This window comes from Dipodomys spectabilis, unplaced genomic scaffold (assembly GCF_019054845.1).
Source record: "Dipodomys spectabilis isolate Male_0828 unplaced genomic scaffold, ASM1905484v1 ptg000657l, whole genome shotgun sequence".
Classification (NCBI taxonomy): Eukaryota; Metazoa; Chordata; class Mammalia; order Rodentia; family Heteromyidae; genus Dipodomys; species Dipodomys spectabilis.
The window spans coordinates 955509-978641 of NW_024871334.1; the positions used below are offsets into that span (position 1 = coordinate 955509).

Here is a 23133-nt window from a genome sequence, read left to right on the forward strand (position 1 = left end):
TGAGCTCTGCACTCAGCTGAACTCAGAACAGAACAGAGAGGAGCTAAGCTCTGCACTCAGCTGGACACAGAACAGAACAGAGAGGAGCTGAGCTCTGCACTCAGCTGGACACAGAACAGAGAGGAGCTGAGCTCTGCACTCAGCTGGACGCAGAACAGAGAGGAGCTGAGCTCTGCACTCAGCTGGACACAGAACAGAACAGAGAGGAGCTGAGCTCTGCACTCAGCTGGACACACAGAACAGAACAGAGAGGAGCTGAGCTCTGCACTCAGCTGAACTCAGAACAGAACAGAGAGGAGCTGAGCTCTGCACTCAGCTGGACACACACAGAATAGAGAGGAGCTGAGCTCTGCACTCAGCTGGACGCAGAACAGAACAGAGAGGAGCTGAGCTCTGCACTCAGCTGGACGCAGAACAGAACAGACAGGAGCTGAGCTCTGCACTCAGCTGAACTCAGAACAGAACAGAGAGGAGCTGAGCTCCGCGCTCAGCTGGACACAGACAGAACAGAGAGGAGCTGAGCTCTGCACTCAGCTGAACTCAGAACAGAACAGAGAGGAGCTGAGCTCTGCACTCAGCTGGACACAGAACAGAACAGAGAGGAGCTGAGCTCTGCACTCAGCTGGACACAGACAGAACAGAGAGGAGCTGAGCTCTGCACTCAGCTGAACTCAGAACAGAACAGAGAGGAGCTGAGCTCCGCGCTCAGCTGGACGCAGAACAGAACAGAGAGGAGCTGAGCTCTGCACTCAGCTGGACACAGAACAGAGAGGAGCTGAGCTCTGCACTCAGCTGGACACAGACAGAACAGAGAGGAGCTGAGCTCTGCACTCAGCTGGACACAGACAGAACAGAGAGGAGCTGAGCTCTGCACTCAGCTGGACACACACAGAATAGAGAGGAGCTAAGCTCTGCACTCAGCTGGACACAGAACAGAACAGAACAGAGAGGAGCTGAGCTCTGCACTCAGCTGGACACAGAACAGAACAGAGAGGAGCTGAGCTCTGCACTCAGCTGGACACACACAGAATAGAGAGGAGCTGAGCTCTGCACTCAGCTGGACACAGAACAGAACAGAGAGGAGCTGAGCTCTGCACTCAGCTGGACACAGAACAGAACAGAGAGGAGCTGAGCTCTGCACTCAGCTGGACACACACAGAATAGAGAGGAGCTGAGCTCTGCACTCAGCTGGACACAGAACAGAACAGAGAGGAGCTAAGCTCTGCACTCAGCTGGACGCAGAACAGAACAGAACAGAGAGGAGCTGAGCTCTGCACTCAGCTGAACTCAGAACAGAACAGAGAGGAGCTGAGCTCTGCACTCAGCTGGACACACAGAGAACAGAGAGGAGCTGAGTCTGGTGCTTTCTGGAGACTTCAAGCAGACTTAAGAGATGAAGTCGGGCTCAGCTCCAAGGCCAGGGAGGTGGTGCAGGGAAGGGTGTACTCACCCGAGTGACCAGCGGGAGAGCTCTGGGGGCCTCTGCTGTGTTCTCTGCCATCTGTGTGGGTGCTGCTGGGTCCAGACGAGGCCAGGATGAGGGCAGAGGCGAAGGGAAAACAAGGCAGACCCACGGGTGTCTGAGGCACTGGGCCCAGAATCTTTGGAGGACATAGACTCAGGAAGGAGGTTGGGCAAACTTTCTCCTCTGGACACCCCACAATGAATGGGATGCAGCAACATCAGTCCTGGGATGTCTGAGTCTCCAATCCCTAAGGATCTAGGGGTGGTAGCAATTCCTGGGATCTTGGCATCCCCAAGTCCTGTGGGGCCTCTGTGCCCCTCCATGCCCTCCATGCCCTCCATGCCCTCCATGCCCTCCGTGCCCTCCGTGCCCTCCGTGCCCCTCCATGCCCTCCATGCCCTCCATGCCCCTCCATGCCCTCCATGCCCTCCATGCCCTCCATGTCCCTCCATGCCCTCCATGCCCTCCATGCCCTCCATGTCCTCCATGTCCCTCCATGCCCTCCATGCCCTCCATGCCCTCCATGCCCTCCATGCCCCTCCATGCCCTCCATGCCCTCCATGCCCTCCATGCCCTCCGTGCCCCTCCATGCCCCTCCATGCCCCTCCATGCCCTCCATGCCCTCCACGCCCTCCATGTCCCTCCATGCCCTCCATGCCCTCCATGTCCCTCCATGTCCCTCCATGCCCTCCATGCCCTCCATGCCCTCCATGCCCCTCCATGCCCTCCATGCCCTCCATGCCCTCCATGCCCTCCATGCCCCTCCATGCCCTCCATGCCCTCCATGCCCTCCATGCCCTCCGTGCCCCTCCATGCCCCTCCATGCCCCTCCATGCCCTCCATGCCCTCCACGCCCTCCATGTCCCTCCATGCCCTCCATGCCCTCCATGCCCCTCCATGCCCTCCATGCCCCTCCATGTCCCTCCATGCCCCTCCATGCCCTCCATGCCCTCCGTGCCCCTCCATGCCCCTCCATGCCCCTCCATGCCCTCCATGCCCTCCACGCCCTCCATGTCCCTCCATGCCCCTCCATGCCCTCCATGCCCTCCATGCCCCTCCATGCCCTCCATGCCCCTCCATGCCCTCCATGCCCTCCATGCCCTCCATGCCCTCCATGCCCCTCCATGCCCCTCCATGCCCTCCATGCCCCTCCATGCCCCTCCATGCCCTCCATGCCCTCCATGTCCCTCCATGCCCCTCCATGCCCTCCATGCCCTCCATGCCCTCCATGCCCCTCCATGCCCTCCATGCCCTCCACGCCCTCCATGCCCTCCATGCCCTCCGTGCCCTCCATGTCCCTCCATGCCCTCCATGCCCTCCACGCCCTCCATGCCCTCCGTGCCCTCCATGCCCTCCATGCCCTCCATGCCCCTCCATGCCCTCCATGCCCTCCACGCCCTCCATGCCCTCCATGCCCTCCGTGCCCTCCATGTCCCTCCATGCCCTCCATGCCCTCCATGCCCCTCCATGTCCCTCCATGTCCCTCCATGCCCTCCATGCCCTCCATGCCCTCCATGTCCCTCCATGCCCTCCATGCCCTCCATGCCCCTCCATGCCCCTCCATGCCCTCCATGCCCCTCCATGCCCCTCCATGCCCTCCATGCCCTCCATGCCCTCCATGCCCTCCATGCCCTCCATGCCCCTCCATGCCCTCCATGCCCTCCACGCCCTCCATGTCCCTCCATGCCCTCCATGCCCTCCATGCCCCTCCATGCCCTCCATGCCCCTCCATGTCCCTCCATGCCCCTCCATGCCCTCCATGCCCTCCGTGCCCCTCCATGCCCCTCCATGCCCCTCCATGCCCTCCATGCCCTCCACGCCCTCCATGTCCCTCCATGCCCCTCCATGCCCTCCATGCCCTCCATGCCCCTCCATGCCCTCCATGCCCCTCCATGCCCTCCATGCCCTCCATGCCCTCCATGCCCCTCCATGCCCCTCCATGCCCTCCATGCCCCTCCATGCCCCTCCATGCCCTCCATGCCCTCCATGTCCCTCCATGCCCCTCCATGCCCTCCATGCCCTCCATGCCCTCCATGCCCCTCCATGCCCTCCATGCCCTCCACGCCCTCCATGCCCTCCATGCCCTCCGTGCCCTCCATGTCCCTCCATGACCTCCATGCCCTCCACGCCCTCCATGCCCTCCGTGCCCTCCATGCCCTCCATGCCCTCCATGCCCCTCCATGCCCTCCACGCCCTCCACGCCCTCCATGCCCTCCATGCCCTCCGTGCCCTCCATGTCCCTCCATGCCCTCCATGCCCTCCATGCCCCTCCATGTCCCTCCATGTCCCTCCATGCCCTCCATGCCCTCCATGCCCTCCATGTCCCTCCATGCCCTCCATGCCCTCCATGCCCCTCCATGCCCCTCCATGCCCTCCATGCCCCTCCATGCCCCTCCATGCCCTCCATGCCCTCCATGTCCCTCCATGCCCCTCCATGCCCTCCATGCCCTCCACGCCCTCCATGTCCCTCCATGCCCTCCATGCCCTCCATGCCCCTCCATGCCCTCCATGCCCCTCCATGTCCCTCCATGCCCTCCATGCCCTCCATGCCCTCCATGTCCCTCCATGCCCTCCGTGCCCCTCCATGTCCCTCCATGCCCTCCATGCCCTCCATGCCCCTCCATGCCCTCCATGCCCTCCGTGCCCCTCCATGCCCCTCCATGCCCTCCATGCCCTCCATGCCCTCCATGCCCTCCGTGCCCTCCATGCCCCTCCATGCCCTCCATGCCCCTCCATGCCCTCCATGCCCGCCGTGCCCCTCCATGTCCCTCCATGCCCTCCATGCCCTCCATGCCCCTCCATGCCCTCCATGCCCTCCATGCCCTCCATGCCCCTCCATGCCCTCCATGCCCTCCGTGCCCTCCATGTCCCTCCATGCCCTCCATGCCCCTCCATGTCCCTCCATGCCCTCCATGCCCTCCATGCCCCTCCATGCCCCTCCATGCCCTCCATGCCCTCCATGCCCCTCCATGCCCTCCATGCCCTCCGTGCCCTCCATGCCCCTCCATGCCCTCCGTGTCCTCCATGTCCCTCCATGCCCTCCATGCCCTCCATGTCCCTCCATGCCCTCCATGCCCTCCATGCCCTCCATGCCCTCCATGCCCCTCCATGCCCCTCCATGCCCTCCATGCCCCTCCATGCCCTCCATGCCCCTCCATGCCCTCCATGCCCTCCATGTCCCTCCATGCCCCTCCATGCCCTCCATGCCCTCCATGCCCCTCCATGCCCTCCATGCCCTCCATGCCCTCCATGTCCCTCCATGCCCTCTATGCCCTCCATGCCCTCCATGCCCTCCATGCCCTCCATGTCCCTCCATACCCTCCATGCCCCTCCATGCCCTCCATGCCCCTCCATGCCCTCCATGCCCTCCATGCCCCTCCATGCCCCTCCATGCCCTCCATGTCCCTCCATGCCCTCCATGCCCTCCATGCCCCTCCATGCCCCTCCATGCCCCTCCATGCCCTCCGTGCCCCTCCATGCCCTCCATGCCCTCCATGCCCTCCATGCCCTCCATGCCCCTCCATGCCCCTCCATGCCCTCCGTGTCCCTCCATGCCCTCCATGCCCTCCATGCCCTCCATGCCCTCCATGCCCCTCCATGCCCCTCCATGCCCTCCGTGTCCCTCCATGCCCTCCATGCCCTCCATGCCCTCCATGCCCTCCATGCCCCTCCATGTCCCTCCATGCCCTCCATGTCCTCCATGCCCTCCATGCCCTCCATGCCCTCCATGCCCCTCCATGCCCCTCCATGCCCCTCCGTGCCCCTCCATGCCCTCCATGCCCTCCATGCCCTCCATGCCCTCCATGTCCCTCCATACCCTCCATGCCCCTCCATGCCCTCCATGCCCTCCATGCCCTCCATGTCCCTCCATGCCCTCCATGTCCCTCCATGCCCCTCCATGCCCTCCGTGTCCCTCCATGCCCCTCCATGTCCCTCCGTGCCCCTCCATGCCCCTCCATGCCCTCCATGCCCTCCATGTCCCTCCATGCCCCTCCATGTCCTCCATGCCCTCCATGCCCTCCATGCCCTCCATGCCCTCCATGTCCCTCCATGCCCTCCATGCCCTCCATGCCCTCCGTGCCCCTCCATGCCCTCCATGCCCCTCCATGTCCCTCCGTGCCCCTCCATGCCCCTCCATGCCCTCCATGCCCTCCATGCCCTCCATGCCCTCCATGTCCCTCCATGCCCTCCATGCCCTCCATGCCCTCCATGCCCTCCATGCCCCTCCATGCCCTCCATGCCCTCCATGCCCTCCATGTCCCTCCATGCCCTCCATGCCCTCCATGCCCTCCATACCCTCCATGCCCTCCATGCCCTCCATGCCCCTCCATGCCCTCCATGCCCTCCTTGCCCTCCATGCCCTCCATGTCCCTCCATGCCCTCCATGCCCTCCATGCCCTCCATGCCCTCCATGCCCCTCCATGCCCCTCCATGCCCTCCATGCCCTCCATGTCCCTCCATGCCCTCCATGCCCTCCATGCCCTCCATGCCCCTCCATGCCCCTCCATGCCCTCCATGCCCTCCATGCCCCTCCATGCCCTCCGTGCCCCTCCATGTCCCTCCATGCCCTCCATGCCCCTCCATGCCCTCCATGCCCTCCATGCTCCTCCATGCCCTCCATGCCCTCCATGCCCTCCATGCCCTCCATGCCCTCCATGCCCTCCATGCCCTCCATGCCCTCCATGCCCCTCCATGCCCTCCGTGCCCCTCCATGCCCTCCATGCCCCTCCATGTCCCTCCGTGCCCCTCCATGCCCCTCCATTCCCTCCATGCCCTCCATGTCCCTCCATGCCCCTCCATGTCCTCCATGCCCTCCATGCCCCTCCATGCCCCTCCATGCCCCTCCATGCCCTCCATGCCCTCCATGCCCTCCATGCCCCTCCATGCCCTCCATGCCCTCCATGTCCTCCATGCCCTCCATGCCCCTCCATGCCCCTCCATGTCCCTCCATGCCCTCCATGCCCTCCATGCCCTCCATGTCCCTCCATGCCCTCCATGCCCTCCATGCCCCTCCATGCCCTCCATGTCCCTCCATGTCCCTCCATGCCCCTCCATGTCCCTCCATGCCCTCCATGCCCTCCATGCCCTCCATGCCCTCCATGCCCCTCCATGTCCCTCCATGCCCCTCCATGCCCTCCATGCCCTCCATGCCCTCCATGCTCCTCCATGCCCTCCATGCCCTCCATGCCCTCCATGCCCTCCATGTCCCTCCGTGTCCCTCCGTGCCCCTCCATGTCCCTCCATGCCCTCCATGCCCCTCCATGCCCTCCATGCCCTCCATGCTCCTCCATGCCCTCCATGCCCTCCATGCCCTCCATGCCCTCCATGTCCCTCCATGTCCCTCCATGCCCCTCCATGTCCCTCCATGCCCTCCATGTCCCTCCATGCCCTCCATGCCCTCCATGCCCCTCCATGTCCCTCCATGCCCCTCCATGTCCCTCCATGCCCTCCATGTCCCTCCATGCCCTCCATGCCCTCCATGCCCCTCCATGCCCCTCCATGCCCCTCCGTGCCCCTCCATGCCCTCCATGCCCTCCATGCCCCTCCATGCCCTCCATGCCCCTCCATGTCCCTCCGTGCCCCTCCATGCCCCTCCATGCCCTCCATGCCCTCCATGCCCTCCATGCCCCTCCATGTCCTCCATGCCCTCCATGCCCCTCCATGCCCTCCATGCCCCTCCATGTCCCTCCATGCCCCTCCATGTCCCTCCATGTCCCTCCATGCCCCTCCATGCCCTCCATGCCCTCCATGCCCCTCCATGTCCCTCCATGCCCCTCCATGCCCTCCATGCCCTCCATGCCCTCCATGCGCCTCCATGCCCTCCATGCCCTCCATGTCCCTCCATGTCCCTCCATGCCCCTCCATGCCCCTCCATGCCCTCCATGCCCTCCATGCCCTCCATGTCCCTCCATGCCCCTCCATGCCCTCCATGCCCTCCATGTCCCTCCATGCCCTCCATGCCCTCCATGCCCCTCCATGTCCCTCCATGCCCCTCCATGTCCCTCCATGTCCCTCCATGCCCCTCCATGCCCTCCATGTCCCTCCATGTCCCTCCATGCCCCTCCATGTCCTCCATGTCCCTCCATGCCCTCCATGCCCCTCCATGTCCCTCCATCCCCTCCATGCCCTCCATGCCCTCCATGCCCCTCCATGCCCCTCCATGCCCTCCATGCCCTCCATGCCCTCCATGCCCTCCATGTCCCTCCATGCCGTCCATGCCCTCCATGCCCTCCATGCCCTCCATGCCCCTCCATGCCCTCCATGCCCCTCCATGCCCTCCATGCCCCTCCATGTCCCTCCGTGCCCCTCCATGCCCCTCCATGCCCTCCATGCCCTCCATGCCCCTCCATGCCCCTCCATGCCCCTCCATGCCCTCCATGCCCTCCATGTCCCTCCATGCCCTCCATGCCCTCCATGCCCTCCATGCCCTCCATGCCCCTCCATGCCCTCCATGCCCTTCATGTCCTCCATGCCCTCCATGCCCTCCATGCCCACCATGTCCCTCCATGCCCCTCCATGCCCCTCCATGCCCCTCCATGTCCCTCCATGTCCCTCCATGCCCCTCCATGCCCTCCATGCCCTCCATGCCCCTCCATGCCCCTCCATGCCCTCCATGCCCTCCATGCCCCTCCATGCCCCTCCATGCCCTCCATGCCCCTCCATGCCCTCCATGCCCTCCGTGTCCCTCCATGTCCCTCCATGCCCTCCATGCCCCTCCATGTCCCTCCATGCCCTCCATGCCCTCCATGCCCTCCATGCCCTCCATGCCCTCCGTGTCCCTCCGTGCCCTCCATGTCCTCCATGTCCCTCCATGCCCTCCATGCCCTCCATGCCCCTCCATGCCCCTCCGTGCCCTCCATGCCCTCCATGCCCTCCATGTCCCTCCATGCCCCTCCATGCCCCTCCATGCCCCTCCATGCCCCTCCATGCCCTCCATGCCCCTCCATGCCCCTCCATGCCCTCCATGCCCCTCCATGCCCTCCATGCCCTCCATGCCCTCCATGTCCCTCCATGCCCCTCCATGCCCCTCCATGCCCCTCCATGCCCTCCATGCCCCTCCATGCCCCTCCATGCCCTCCGTGCCCCTCCATGCCCTCCATGCCCCTCCATGCCCCTCCATGCCCTCCATGCCCCTCCATGCCCTCCATGTCCTCCATGCCCTCCATGCCCTCCATGCCCTCCATGCCCTCCATGCCCTCCGTGTCCCTCCGTGTCCCTCCGTGCCCCTTCATGTCCCTCCATGCCCCTCCATGCCCTCCGTGCCCTCCATGCCCTCCATGTCCCTCCATGCCCCTCCATGCCCTCCGTGCCCTCCATGCCCTCCATGCCCTCCATGCCCTTCGTGCCCTCCATGCCCTTCGTGTCCCTCCGTGTCCCTCCGTGTCCCTCCGTGCCCTCCGTGCCCTCCATGTCCCTCCATGCCCCTCCATGCCCTCCATGCCCTCCATGTCCCTCCATGCCCTCCATGCCCTCCATGCCCTCCATGTCCCTCCATGCCCTCCATGCCCTCCATGCCCTCCATGCCCTCCATGCCCTCCGTGTCCCTCCGTGTCCCTCCGTGCCCCTTCATGTCCCTCCATGCCCCTCCATGCCCTCCGTGTCCGTCCATGCCCTCCGTGTCCGTCCATGCCCTCCATGCCCTCCGTGTCCCTCCATGCCCTCCGTGTCCCTCCATGCCCTCCATGCCCTCCATGCCCTCCATGCCCTCCGTGTCCCTCCGTGTCCCTCCGTGCCCCTTCATGTCCCTCCATGCCCCTCCATGCCCTCCGTGCCCTCCATGCCCTCCATGTCCCTCCATGTCCCTCCATGCCCCTCCATGCCCTCCGTGCCCTCCATGCCCTCCATGTCCCTCCATGTCCCTCCATGCCCTCCATGCCCCTCCATGCCCTCCGTGCCCTCCATGCCCTCCATGCCCTCCATGCCCTTCGTGCCCTCCATGCCCTCCGTGTCCCTCCGTGTCCCTCCGTGTCCCTCCGTGCCCTCCGTGCCCTCCATGTCCCTCCATGCCCCTCCATGCCCTCCATGCCCTCCATGTCCCTCCATGCCCTCCATGCCCTCCATGCCCTCCATGTCCCTCCATGCTCTCCATGCCCTCCATGCCCTCCATGCCCTCCATGCCCTCCATGTCCCTCCATGCCCTCCATGCCCTCCATGCCCTCCATGCCCCTCCATGCCCCTCCATGCCCTCCATGCCCTCCATGCCCTCCATGCCCTCCATGTCCCTCCATGCCCTCCATGCCCTCCATGCCCTCCATGTCCCTCCATGTCCCTCCATGTCCTCCATGCCCTCCATGCCCCTCCATGCCCTCCGTGCCCCTCCATGCCCTCCATGCCCCTCCATGCCCTCCATGCCCTCCATGTCCCTCCATGTCCTCCATGTCCCTCCATGTCCTCCATGCCCTCCATGCCCTCCATGTCCTCCATGCCCTCCATGCCCTCCATGTCCCTCCATGCCCCTCCATGCCCTCCATGCCCCTCCATGCCCTCCATGCCCTCCATGCCCTCCATGCCCTCCATGCCCCTCCATGTCCCTCCATGCCCTCCATGCCCTCCATGCCCTCCATGCCCCTCCATGCCCTCCATGCCCTCCATGTCCCTCCATGTCCTCCATGTCCCTCCATGCCCCTCCATGTCCCTCCATGTCCTCCATGCCCTCCATGCCCCTCCATGCCCTCCGTGCCCCTCCATGCCCTCCATGCCCCTCCATGCCCTCCATGCCCTCCATGTCCCTCCATGTCCTCCATGTCCCTCCATGTCCTCCATGCCCTCCATGCCCTCCATGTCCTCCATGCCCTCCATGCCCTCCATGTCCCTCCATGCCCCTCCATGCCCTCCATGCCCCTCCATGCCCTCCATGCCCTCCATGCCCCTCCATGCCCTCCATGCCCCTCCATGCCCTCCATGCCCTCCATGTCCCTCCATGCCCTTCATGCCCTCCATGCCCTCCATGCCCTCCATGCCCTCCATGCCCCTCCATGCCCTCCATGCCCTCCATGTCCCTCCATGTCCTCCATGTCCCTCCATGCCCTCCATGTCCCTCCATGCCCTCCATGCCCTCCATGCCCTCCATGCCCTCCATGCCCTCCGTGTCCCTCCATGCCCTCCATGTCCCTCCATGCCCTCCATGCCCTCCATGCCCTCCATGCCCTCCATGCCCTCCATGCCCTCCGTGCCCTCCATGTCCCTCCATGCCCCTCCATGCCCTCCATGCCCTCCATGCCCTCCATGCCCTCCATGTCCCTCCATGTCCCTCCATGCCCTCCATGCCCTCCATGCCCTCCATGCCCTCCATGCCCTCCATGCCCTCCATGCCCTCCATGTCCTCCATGCCCTCCATGCCCTCCATGTCCCTCCATGTCCCTCCATGCCCTCCATGCCCTCCATGCCCTCCATGCCCTCCGTGTCCCTCCATGCCCTCCATGCCCTCCATGCCCTCCATGCCCTCCGTGTCCCTCCATGCCCTCCATGCCCTCCATGCCCTCCATGCCCTCCGTGTCCCTCCATGCCCTCCATGCCCTCCGTGCCCTCCATGCCCTCCGTGTCCCTCCATGCCCTCCATGCCCTCCATGCCCTCCATGCCCTCCATGCCCTCCATGCCCTCCATGCCCTCCGTGTCCCTCCATGCCCTCCATGCCCTCCATGCCCTCCATGCCCTCCATGCCCTCCGTGTCCCTCTGTGCCCCTCCATGTCCCTCCATGCCCTCCATGCCCTCCATGCCCTCCATGCCCTCCATGCCCTCCATGCCCCTCCATGCCCTCCGTGTCCCTCCATGCCCTCCATGCCCTCCATGTCCCTCCATGCCCTCCGTGCCCCTCCATGCCCTCCATGCCCTCCATGCCCTCCATGCCCTCCGTGTCCCTCCATTCCCTCCATGCCCTCCATGCCCTCCATGCCCTCCATGCCCTCCGTGTCCCTCCATGCCCTCCATGCCCTCCATGCCCTCCGTGTCCCTCCGTGCCCTCCATGCCCTCCGTGTCCCTCCATGCCCTCCATGCCCTCCATGCCCCTCCATGCCCCTCCATGCCCTCCATGCCCTCCGTGTCCCTCCATGCCCCTCCGTGCCCCTCCATGTCCCTCCGTGTCCCTCCATGCCCTCCATGCCCTCCATGCCCTCCATGCCCTCCATGCCCTCCGTGCCCTCCGTGCCCTCCATGCCCCTCCGTGCCCTCCGTGTCCCTCCATGCCCTCCGTGCCCCTCCATGCCCTCCATGCCCTCCATGCCCCTCCATGCCCTCCATGCCCTCCATGCCCTCCATGCCCTCAATGCCCTCCATGTCCCTCCATGCCCTCCATGCCCTCCATGCCCCTCCATGCCCTCCATGCCCTCCGTGTCCCTCCGTGTCCCTCCATGTCCCTCCATGTCCCTCCATGTCCCTCCATGCCCTCCATGCCCTCCGTGCCCCTCCGTGTCCCTCCGTGCCCCTCCATGCCCTCCATGCCCTCCATGCCCTCCATGCCCTCCATGTACCTCCATGCCCTCCATGCCCTCCATGCCCTCCATGTCCCTCCATGCCCTCCATGCCCTCCGTGCCCCTCCATGTCCTCCATGCCCTCCATGCCCCTCCATGCCCCTCCATGTCCCTCCATGCCCTCCATGCCCTCCATGCCCCTCCGTGTCCCTCCATGCCCCTCCGTGCCCCTCCATGCCCTCCGTGCCCCTCCGTGTCCCTCCATGTCCCTCCGTGCCCTCCATGCCCCTCCGTGTCCCTCCGTGTCCCTCCTTGTCCCTCCATGCCCTCCATGCCCTCCATGCCCTCCGTGCCCCTCCGTGTCCCTCTGTGCCCCTCCGTGCCCCTCCGTGCCCCTCCGTGCCCCTCTGTGCCCCTCCGTGCCCAGGGCTCAGGGCTGAGGCCAGGCACCTCTCCTGGGAGTTCGTGTGCCCGAGTCAGCTCAGGATGTTGCGTGGGAAGTGGTGCAGAGACACTAAGTGGCCCTTGGGCCTGGAACTTGGAGGAAGAGTTAGAATCACGGTCACCGGGCTGGGGTGGGAGCAGGGTCTCCAGCGCCCTCCCTGGGACACACGCCCACCACACTCCCAGGGAGAGGCTGAGCCCGTCGGAGGCCGGCCTGACCAGCGCCGCACCACAGCCTCTGTGGAGCGGCCCCTCCTCTTCCCCTTGAGGCCCTGCTGCGGTGACCCCATGCCCAGGACCTGGGGCTGCCTGGTGACGGGCTACTTCCCCGAGCCGGCCACCGTGACTTGGGACAAAGCCAGCCAGAACGTGAGCGTCCAGACCTTCCCTGCCACCCTCGGCTCTGGCCTCCATGTCACCACCAGCCGAGTGACCGTCCTGGACACGCTGACCACAAAGAGTTTCACCTGCCATGTGGCACATGAACCATCTGCAACCTACATGAACAGGACCGTCCAAGGTGAGCAGGGCCACGCCAGCGGCTGCCACAGCAAGAGACTATGTCCAAGCGAGACTTCCAGGGCCCCCAGGGCAGGGGCGTGCAGGGCAGGGGCGCGTAGGGCAGGGCAGGGGTGCGCAGGGCAGGGGCGTGCAGGGCAGGGCCCCCCAGGGCAGGGGCCCCCAGGGCAGGGGTGCGCAGGGCAGGGGTGCACAGAGCAGGGCAGGGGTGCGCAGGGCAGGGGTGCACAGAGCAGGGCAGGGGTGTGCAGGGCAGGGGCGCGCAGGGCAGGGCAGGGGTGCGCAGGGCAGGGGCGCGCAGGGCAGGGCCCCCCAGGGCAGGGGCGCGCAGGGCAGGGGCCCCCAGGGCAGGGGCCCCCAGGGCAGGGGCACGCAGGGCAGGGGTGCGCAGAGCAGGGGCGCGCAGGGCAGGGGCGCGCAGAGCAGGGCAGGGGTGCGCAGGGCAGGGGCGTGCAGGGCAGGGGCACGCAGGGCAGGGCCCCCCAGGGCAGGGGCGCGCAGGGCAGGGGCGCGCAGGGCAGGGGCGCGCAGGGCAGGGGTGCGCAGAGCAGGGCAGGGGCGCGCAGGGCAGGGGTGCGCAGAGCAGGGCAGGGGTGCGCAGGGAAGGGGTGCGCAGGGCAGGGGCGTGCAGGGCAGGGGCGCACAGGGCAGGGGCGTGCAGGGCAGGGGCGTGCAGGGCAGCGGCGCGCAGGGCCCAGGCCCCGGGAAATCTCCGTTCGCTCTCTCTCTGCTAGGCTGCCACCTAGGCAACTTCACAAAGCCCACCGTGGACCTCCTGCACTCCTCCTGCGACCCCAGGGGCTTCCACCCCACCATCCGCCTGTACTGCCTCATCTCCGGCTACACCCCAGATGACCTGCAGGTCACCTGGCTAAAGAACCGGCAGAAGATCAGGGTGACACCCACAGCCCCCCCCAAGCAGGAAGGCAAGCTGGCCTCCACCCACAGCGAGCTCAACATCACTGAGGAAGAGTGGCAGTCAGAGAGCACCTTCACCTGCCAGGTCACCTACAAAGGCGTCATCCTGGAGGCCCATACCCAGAAGTGCACAGGTTTGGCCTCCATCCTCCCCGCAGCCTCCATCCTCCCCGCAGCCTCCATCCTCCATCCTCCCCGCAGCCTCCATCCTCCCCGCAGCCTCCATCCACCCCACAGCCTCCATCCTCCCCACAGCCTCCATCCTCCCCGCAGCCTCCATCCTCCCCACAGCCTCCATCCTCAATCCTCCCCACAGCCTCCATCCTCCCCACAGCCTCCATCCACCATCCTCCCCACAGCCTCCATCCACCCCACAGCCTCCATCCTCCCCGCAGCCTCCATCCTCCCCACAGCCTCCATCCTCCATCCTCCCCACAGCCTCCATCCTCCCCACAGCCTCCATCCACCATCCTCCCCACAGCCTCCATCCACCCCACAGCCTCCATCCTCCCCGCAGCCTCCATCCTCCCCACAGCCTCCATCCTCCATCCTCCCCACAGCCTCCATCCTCCCCACAGCCTCCATCCTCCATCCTCCCCACAGCCTCCATCCTCCATCCTCCCCACAGCCTCCATCCACCATCCACCCCACAGCCTCCATCCTCCCCACAGCCTCCATCCTCCCCACAGCCTCCATCCTCCCCGCAGCCTCCATCCTCCATCCTCCCCGCAGCCTCCATCCTCCATCCACCCCACACCCTCCATCCTCCATCCTCCCCACAGCCTCCATCCTCCCCACAGCCTCCATCCTCCATCCTCCCTGCAGCCTCTATCCTCCATCCTCCCCGCAGCCTCCATCCTCCCCACAGCCTCCATCCTCCCCACAGCCTCCATCCTCCCCACAGCCTCCATCCTCCCCACAGCCTCCATCCTCCATCCACCCCACAGCCTCCATCCTCCATCCTCCCCACAGCCTCCATCCTCCATCCTCCCCACAGCCTCCATCCTCCATCCTCCCCACAGCCTCCATCCTCCATCCTCCCCGCAGCCTCCATCCTCCCCGCAGCCTCCATCCTCCCCACAGCCTCCATCCTCCATCCTCCCCACAGCCTCCATCCTCCCCGCAGCCCTGCTCACACTGAGGCCTCTCCCTACCTTGGCTCCCAGACACAGAGAGGTCTGGGGGGGTGGGCTCTCACACATCCCTCCTGATACCACAGAGTATGAGCAGAGAGGCGTGAATGCCTACCTGGTCCCACCCAGCCCTCTGGACCTGTATGTCTACAAAGCACCCAAACTCACCTGTCTGGTGGTGGATCTGGAAAGCCTGGATGGGGTCAGCGTGGTCTGGGCACGGGAGAGCGGGAAGCCAGCAGGTACAGGCTCCTGGAGCAGCGTCCAGCACCACAACGCCACCACCAGCATCATCGCCACCCTGCCGGTGGACACCCAGGACTGGGTTGGGGGTGAGGCCTACCGGTGCACCGTGACCCAGGACCTCCTGCCCAAGGCCATCGTGCGCTCCATCACCAAGACCCCCGGTGAGGACAGGCGGGGGGGGGGGGCTCCCTGTGTCACAGAGAAGACAGAGGCCAGGCTGACCCAGGGAGAAGACAGAGGCCAGGCTGACCCAGGGAGAAGACAGAGGCCAGGCTGACCCGGGGAGAAGACAGAGGCCAGGCTGACCCAGGGAGAAGACAGAGGCCAGGCTGACCCGGGGAGAAGACAGGCCAGGCTGACCCGGGGAGAAGACAGAGGCCAGGCTGACCCGGGGAGAAGACAGGCCAGGCTGACCCGGGTCCCTCCACAGGCCCGCGGGAGGCCCCCGAGGTCTACGTGTTCCTGCCCCCCGAGGAGGAGAGCCACGACAAATTCACCCTCACCTGCCTGATTCAGAACTTCTTCCCCGTGGACATCTCCGTGCAGTGGCTGCGGAACCAGAAGCCAATTCTGAGCGGCAGGCAGAGCACCACCGCGCCGCTCCGGATGAGCGACTCCAGCACCACCTTCTTTGCCTTCAGCCGCCTGGAGGTCACCAGGGCAGACTGGATGCAGAATAACCGGTTCACCTGCCGAGTGGTCCACGAGGCGCTGAACAAGCCGTGGACCCTGGACAGGACGGTGTCCAGGAACCCTGGTAAATGATGTCTCCTTGTCTCTTCCTCCCTCCCAGGGCTCCGTCCAGCTGGGAGAGTGAGGACGCCTCCTAATAAATGCCTGGCGTCTGCTCTGAGCCTGGACGCTGTCATTGGTCATGGCGGGCTGGAAGAAGAGGAATCCTGGCACAGAGCAAGGGCTGTAAGGAGAAGGGGCAGGGGTGAGCTCGCCTCACCCACCTGCCTGTGTGCCGGGGGAATCTGCCAAATAGCACAGTGCAAGGGGCTCGCCCAGACACCCCAGGCCCTCCTTGCCCTGCGGGGGACTCTGCCCATCAGAAGGGGTCCTCGGGCAGGGACCCAGGGGGTCCAGCCTCCCTCCCGCCGGGCAGACCAACTCCTGGACATTGGGACCCTTCCAAGTCAGGACCCACACAGGTGCGGAAAACATCCCAGGACCGCGCTTTTGCCTGTCCCTCTCTGCTTGGGAGCCAAGGAGCCCAAACAGACCCATCACGTAGCTCGCCACCCACCTGCCCACGGGTTACACCTGAGCCTCATGGCAGCACCCAGGGCTCCCCACCGCCACCTGGCCTCACAGCCCCAGGGCATGTGGGGCCTGGAGTGAGCAGACAGCCCACACACGGGTGCACACACAGCCACTGCACTGCCACACACACACACTGCCACACAGGGGTGCACATCCAGACACTGCCACACACGGGTGCACACACACACTGCCACACACGGGTACACACACACACACTGCCACACACGGATGCACACACACACACACTGCCACACACGGATGCACACACACACACTGCCACACACGGATGCACACACACACACTGCCACACACGGGTGCACATCCAGACACTGCCACACACGGGTGCGCACACACACACTGCCACACACGGATGCACACACACACACTGCCACACACGGGTGCACATCCAGACACTGCCACACACGGGTGCGCACACACACACTGCCACACACGGATGCACACACACACACACTGCCACACACGGGTGCACACACACACACACTGCCACACACGGATGCACACCCAGACACTGCCACACACGGATGCACACACACACACTGCCACACACGGATGCACACACACACACTGCCACACACGGATGCACACCCAGACACTGCCACACACGGATGCATACCCAGACACTGCCACACACAGATGCACACACAGACACTGCCACACACGGGTGCACACACAGACACTGCCACACACAGCCACTGCACTGCCACACACACACACTGCCACACAGGGGTGCACATCCAGACACTGCCACACACAGATGCACACCCAGACACTGCCACACACGGATGCACACACAGACACTGCCACACACGGATGCACATCCAGACACTGCCACACACGGATGCACACACAGACACTGCCACACACGGGTGCACACACAGACACTGCCACACATGGATGCACACACACACACTGCCACACACGGATGCACACCCAGACACTGCCACACACAGATGCACACCCAGACACTGCACTGCCACACACGGGTGCACACACAGACACTGCCACACACTGATGCACACACACACACTGCCACACACGGATGCACACACACACACTGCCACACACGGGTGCACACACAGACACTGCCACACACGGATGCACATCCAGACACTGCCACACAGGGATGCACACACAGACACTGCCACACACGGATGCACACACAGACACAGACACTGCCACACACGGGTGCACACACACACACTGCCACACACGGATGCACACACACACACTGCCACACACGGGTGCACACACAGGCACTGCCACACAGGGGTGCACATCCAGACACTGCCACACACGGATGCACACCCAGACACTGCCACACACAGATGCACACCGACACAGCCACACACGGGTGCACACACACACACTGCCACACACGGATGCACACCCAGACACTGCCACACACAGATGCACACACAGACACTGCCACACACGGATGCACACACAGACACTGCACTGCCACACACGGATGCACACACAGACACTGCCACACACGGGGTGCACACACAGACACTGCACTGCCACACACGGGTGCACACATAGACACTGCCACACACGGGTGCACACACAGACACTGCCACACACGGATGCACACCCAGACACTGCCACACACGGATGCACACACAGACACTGCCACACACGGGTGCACACACAGACACAGACACTGCCACACACGGGGTGCACACACAGACACTGCACTGCCACACACGGGTGCACACACAGACACAGACACTGCCACACACGGGTGCACACACACACACTGCCACACACGGATGCACACACACACACTGCCACACACGAATGCACACCCAGACACTGCCACACACGGGTGCACACACAGACACTGCCACACAGGGGTGCACATCCAGACACTGCCACACACGGGTGCACACCCAGACACTGCCACACACAGATGCACACCGACACAGCCACACACGGGTGCACACACACACACTGCCACACACGGATGCACACACACACACTGCCACACACAGATGCACACACAGACACTGCCACACACAGATGCACACACAGACACTGCCACACACGGATGCACACACACACACTGCCACACACGGATGCACACACAGACACTGCCACACACGGATGCACACACAGACACTGCCACACACGGGGTGCACACACAGACACTGCACTGCTACACACGGATGCACACACAGACACAGACACTGCCACACACGGATGCACACACAGATACTGCCACACACGGGTGCACACACAGACACTGCACTGCCACACACAAATGCACACCCAGACACTGCCACACACAGATGCACACACAGACACTGCCACACACGGGTGCACACACAGACACTGCCACACACGGGTGCACACACAGACACTGCCACACACGGATGCACACACAGACACTGCCACACACGGGTGCACACACAGACACTGCCACACACGGATGCACACACAGACACTGCACTGCCACACACGGATGCACACCCAGACACTGCAACACACGGATGCACACACAGACACCGCACTGCCACACACGGGTGCACACACAGACACTGCCACACATGGGTGCACACACAGACACTGCCACACACGGGTGCACACACAGACACTGCCACACACGGATGCACACACAGACACTGCCACACACGGGTGCACACACAGACACTGCCACACACGGGTGCACACACAGACACTGCACTGCCACACACGGGTGCACACACAGACACTGCACTGCCACACACGGGGTGCACACACAGACACAGACACTGCCACACACGGGGTGCACACACAGACACTGCCACACATGGATGCACACACAGACACTGCCACACACGGATGCACACACAGACACTGCACTGCCACACACGGGTGCACACACAGACACTGCACTGCCACACACGGGTGCACACACAGACACTGCACTGGCACACATGGGTGCACACACAGACACTGCACTGCCACACACGGATGCACACCCAGACACTGCACTGCCACACACGGATGCACACACAGACACTGCCACACACGGGTGCACACACAGACACTGCACTGCCACACACCGATGCACACCTAGACACTGCACTGCCACACACGGGGTGCACACACAGACACTGCCACACACAGATGCACACACAGACACTGCCACACACAGATGCACACCCAGACACTGCCACACACAGATGCACACCCAGACACTGCCACACACAGATGCACACACAGACACTGCACTGCCACACATGGATGCACACACAGACACTGCACTGCCACACACGGATGCACACACAGACACTGCCACACACGGGTGCACACACAGACACTGCCACACACAGATGCACACCCAGACACTGCCACACACAGATGCACACACAGACACTGCACTGCCACACACGGATGCACACACAGGCACTGCACTGCCACACACGGATGCACACACAGACACTGCACTGCCACACACAGATGCACACACAGACACTGCCACACACAGATGCACACACAGACACTGCCACACACGGATGCACACACAGATACTGCCACACACGGATGCACACACAGACACTGCCACACACAGATGCACACACAGACACTGCCACACACAGATGCACACACAGACACTGCCACACACGGGTGCAAACACAGACATTGCCACGCACAGATGAACACCCAGACACTGCCACACACAGATGCACACCCAGACACTGCCACACACGGATGCACACACAGACACTGCACTGCCATACACGGATGCACACACAGACACTGCACTGCCACACACAGATGCACACACAGACACTGCCACACACGGATGCACACACAGACACTGCACTGCCACACACGGATGCACACCCAGACTCTGCCACACACGGATGCACACACAGACACTGCCACACACGGATGCACACCCAGACACTGCCACACACGGATGCACACACAGACACTGCCACACACGGATGCACACACAGACACTGCCACACACGGGGTGCACACACAGACACTGCCACACACGGGTGCACACACAGACACTGCCACACACGGATGCACACACAGACACTGCACTGCCACACACGGATGCACACACAGATACTGCCACACACGGGTGCACACACAGACACTGCACTGCCACACACGGATGCACACCCAGACACTGCACTGCTACACACGGATGCACACACAGACACTGCCACACACGGATGCACACACAGACACTGCACTGCCACACACAGATGCACACACAGACACTGCCACACACAGATGCACACACAGACACTGCCACACACGGATGCACACACAGACACTGCCACACACGGATGCACACACAGACACTGCCACACACGGGTGCACACACAGACACTGCCACACACGGATGCACACACAGACACTGCCACACACGGGTGCACACACAGACACTGCACTGCCACACACGGGTGCACACACAGACACTGCACTGCCACACACGGGTGCACACACAGACACTGCACTGCCACACACGGGGTGCACACACAGACACTGCACTGCCACAAACGGGGTGCACACCCAGACACTGCACTGCCACACACGGGTGCACACACAGACACTGCCACACATGGGTGCACATCCAGACACTGCCACACACGGATGCACACACAGACACTGCCACACACGGGTGCACAGACAGACACTGCCACACACGGATGCACACACAGACACTGCCACACACGGGTGCACACACAGACACTGCACTGCCACACACGGATGCACACCTAGACACTGCACTGCCACACACGGGGTGCACACACAGACACTGCCACACACGGATGCACACACAGACACTGCCACACACGGATGCACACACAGACACTGCCACACACAGGGTGCACACACAGACACTGCACTGCCACACACGGATGCACACACAGACACTGCCACACACGGATGCACACACAGACACTGCCACACACGGGTGCACACACAGACACTGCCACACACGGGGTGCACACACAGACACTGCACTGCCACACACGAGGTGCACACACAGACACTGCACTGCCACACACGGGTGCACACACAGACACTGCACTGCCACACACGAGGTGCACACCCAGCCACTGCTATACACGGGGAGCACACCTAGACATGCAGCCACACCAGAGCTCAGGGCAACTCCACCCATGCCCTGAACCATCAGCTGCATCCAGCCACGGGCCCCTACTTGGTGACATGTCTTCAACAGGCTTACACACGGCCTGTCCTGGACCACCACTGCCCCTCAGCCCAAAGCCCTCCTGAGCCCTGAGCCCCTCCTTCCACACACTGGGGCCACTGAGTCCAAGGCCAGCAGGGGCCTTGCCCCCTGCTGGCACCAGTGTCCCCCACACAGCCACCACTGTCCTCCAAGGACAGACAGACGTGGGCACGTGAGCACACATACAGAGAAAGAATGGGCACAAGCATGTGCAGACACATGGACACATAGAAGCACGTGAATGAGCACACGCAGGAGCTCCAGGAACTACGGACATACGCTTGGGTACAAGGACATCAAGTGTAGGCACCATTATGCTCCCGTTCAGCCACATCCCAAAGCAGAGCCAGCCCCAGCCCACGGGCACGTCAGACACACGGCCCGGCCAGAGCACACCTCACACACGCACAGTGGTTCACGCAGAGCACACACAGATGCCCACGCATGCGCTGGAGGCCGCCCCAGATCCACGCACCTTCCACATTCTGACCCAGCCCCCGAGAAAGAGATAGGAGAAAGTACCTCACTTTTGTTTTCAGTTGTAAAGGTGGTGTACAGAGAGAGGGACTGCGGTCATGTAAGTAAGGAAATGAGTACAATTCTGGTCACACGCTGCCCCCCGCCCCCCGCCCTGCCTCCCCCAGCACTCGCTTTGGCTGTGGGCATCATGGACGCTGGCAAGGCTCAAGGCAATGGGGGTGGGGTGCAGGCCCCTCTGGACCAAGAGCAGAGACTATCGGCGGGCACAGCCACTTGGAGACCCACTGCCAAGATTCCCGCCTGAAGAACCTACCCAGGTCTCAGGGGACAGGCTGGAAGCCCAGAGCCCTTCCTGGGAAAGTCTCTGGAAGGGGCCTGCAAGGACCCAGCCACCGGCGTGGGGGAGAGGGAATAAAAAGTCAAGGTCAGGAAAGGTCAGAGGACCAGGGCTTCCCCACACACAGCCGGCCCCTGCCGACTTGGGGACAGATTGCATCCCCAACCCTCCACAGCTGGGTAGGGGATGGGGCCAGACAGGGAGTTGGCCACTCTGGGCCTCACTGAGATGGGCAAGGGCTCCGCCCCTCCCACCTGGGGATGGCCGGGAGAGCTGACGGGCCCATCCCTCCAGAGCTGGACCTCCAGGAGCTGTGCACAGAGGAGGTGCAGGCTGAGGAGCTGGAGGAGCTGTGGACCAGCGCCTGCGTGTTCATCGCCCTGTTCCTTCTCAGCGTGAGCTACGGGGCCACCATCACCCTCCTGAAGGTGGGCTGCTGCCTGGGGCGGCCCAGGGAGGGGCACGGCTGGGCTCAGCGCGGCTTCACAAGCCTGCTCCCTCCAGGTGAAGTGGGTCCTCTCCGCCCTGCTGCAGGATGCACCCCAGACGCTTCACGACTACGCCAACGTCCTCCAGCCTCGGGCCTGAGCTGGATGCCAGCCCCCATGGAGGCCAGGTCCCTCCAGTCTGTGCTCCTGGGTGGGCCTAACCTGAGCACAAAGAAACAGAGCCTTCCCGGCCGGCGAGA

At 64.0% G+C, this 23133-nt stretch overlaps 1 gene segment (V, D, J or C); it reads left to right on the forward strand.

The window, feature by feature from the left end:
- Nucleotides 1-12554: 12554 nt before the first annotated feature.
- On the forward strand, nt 12555-23079 carry LOC122101351. The segment is given in 6 exon segments: nt 12555-12839; nt 13573-13890; nt 14976-15296; nt 15566-15892; nt 22740-22873; nt 22950-23079. Coding segments are annotated over 6 exon segments (1416 nt in total).
- The last annotated feature ends 54 nt before the right edge of the window (nt 23080-23133 follow it).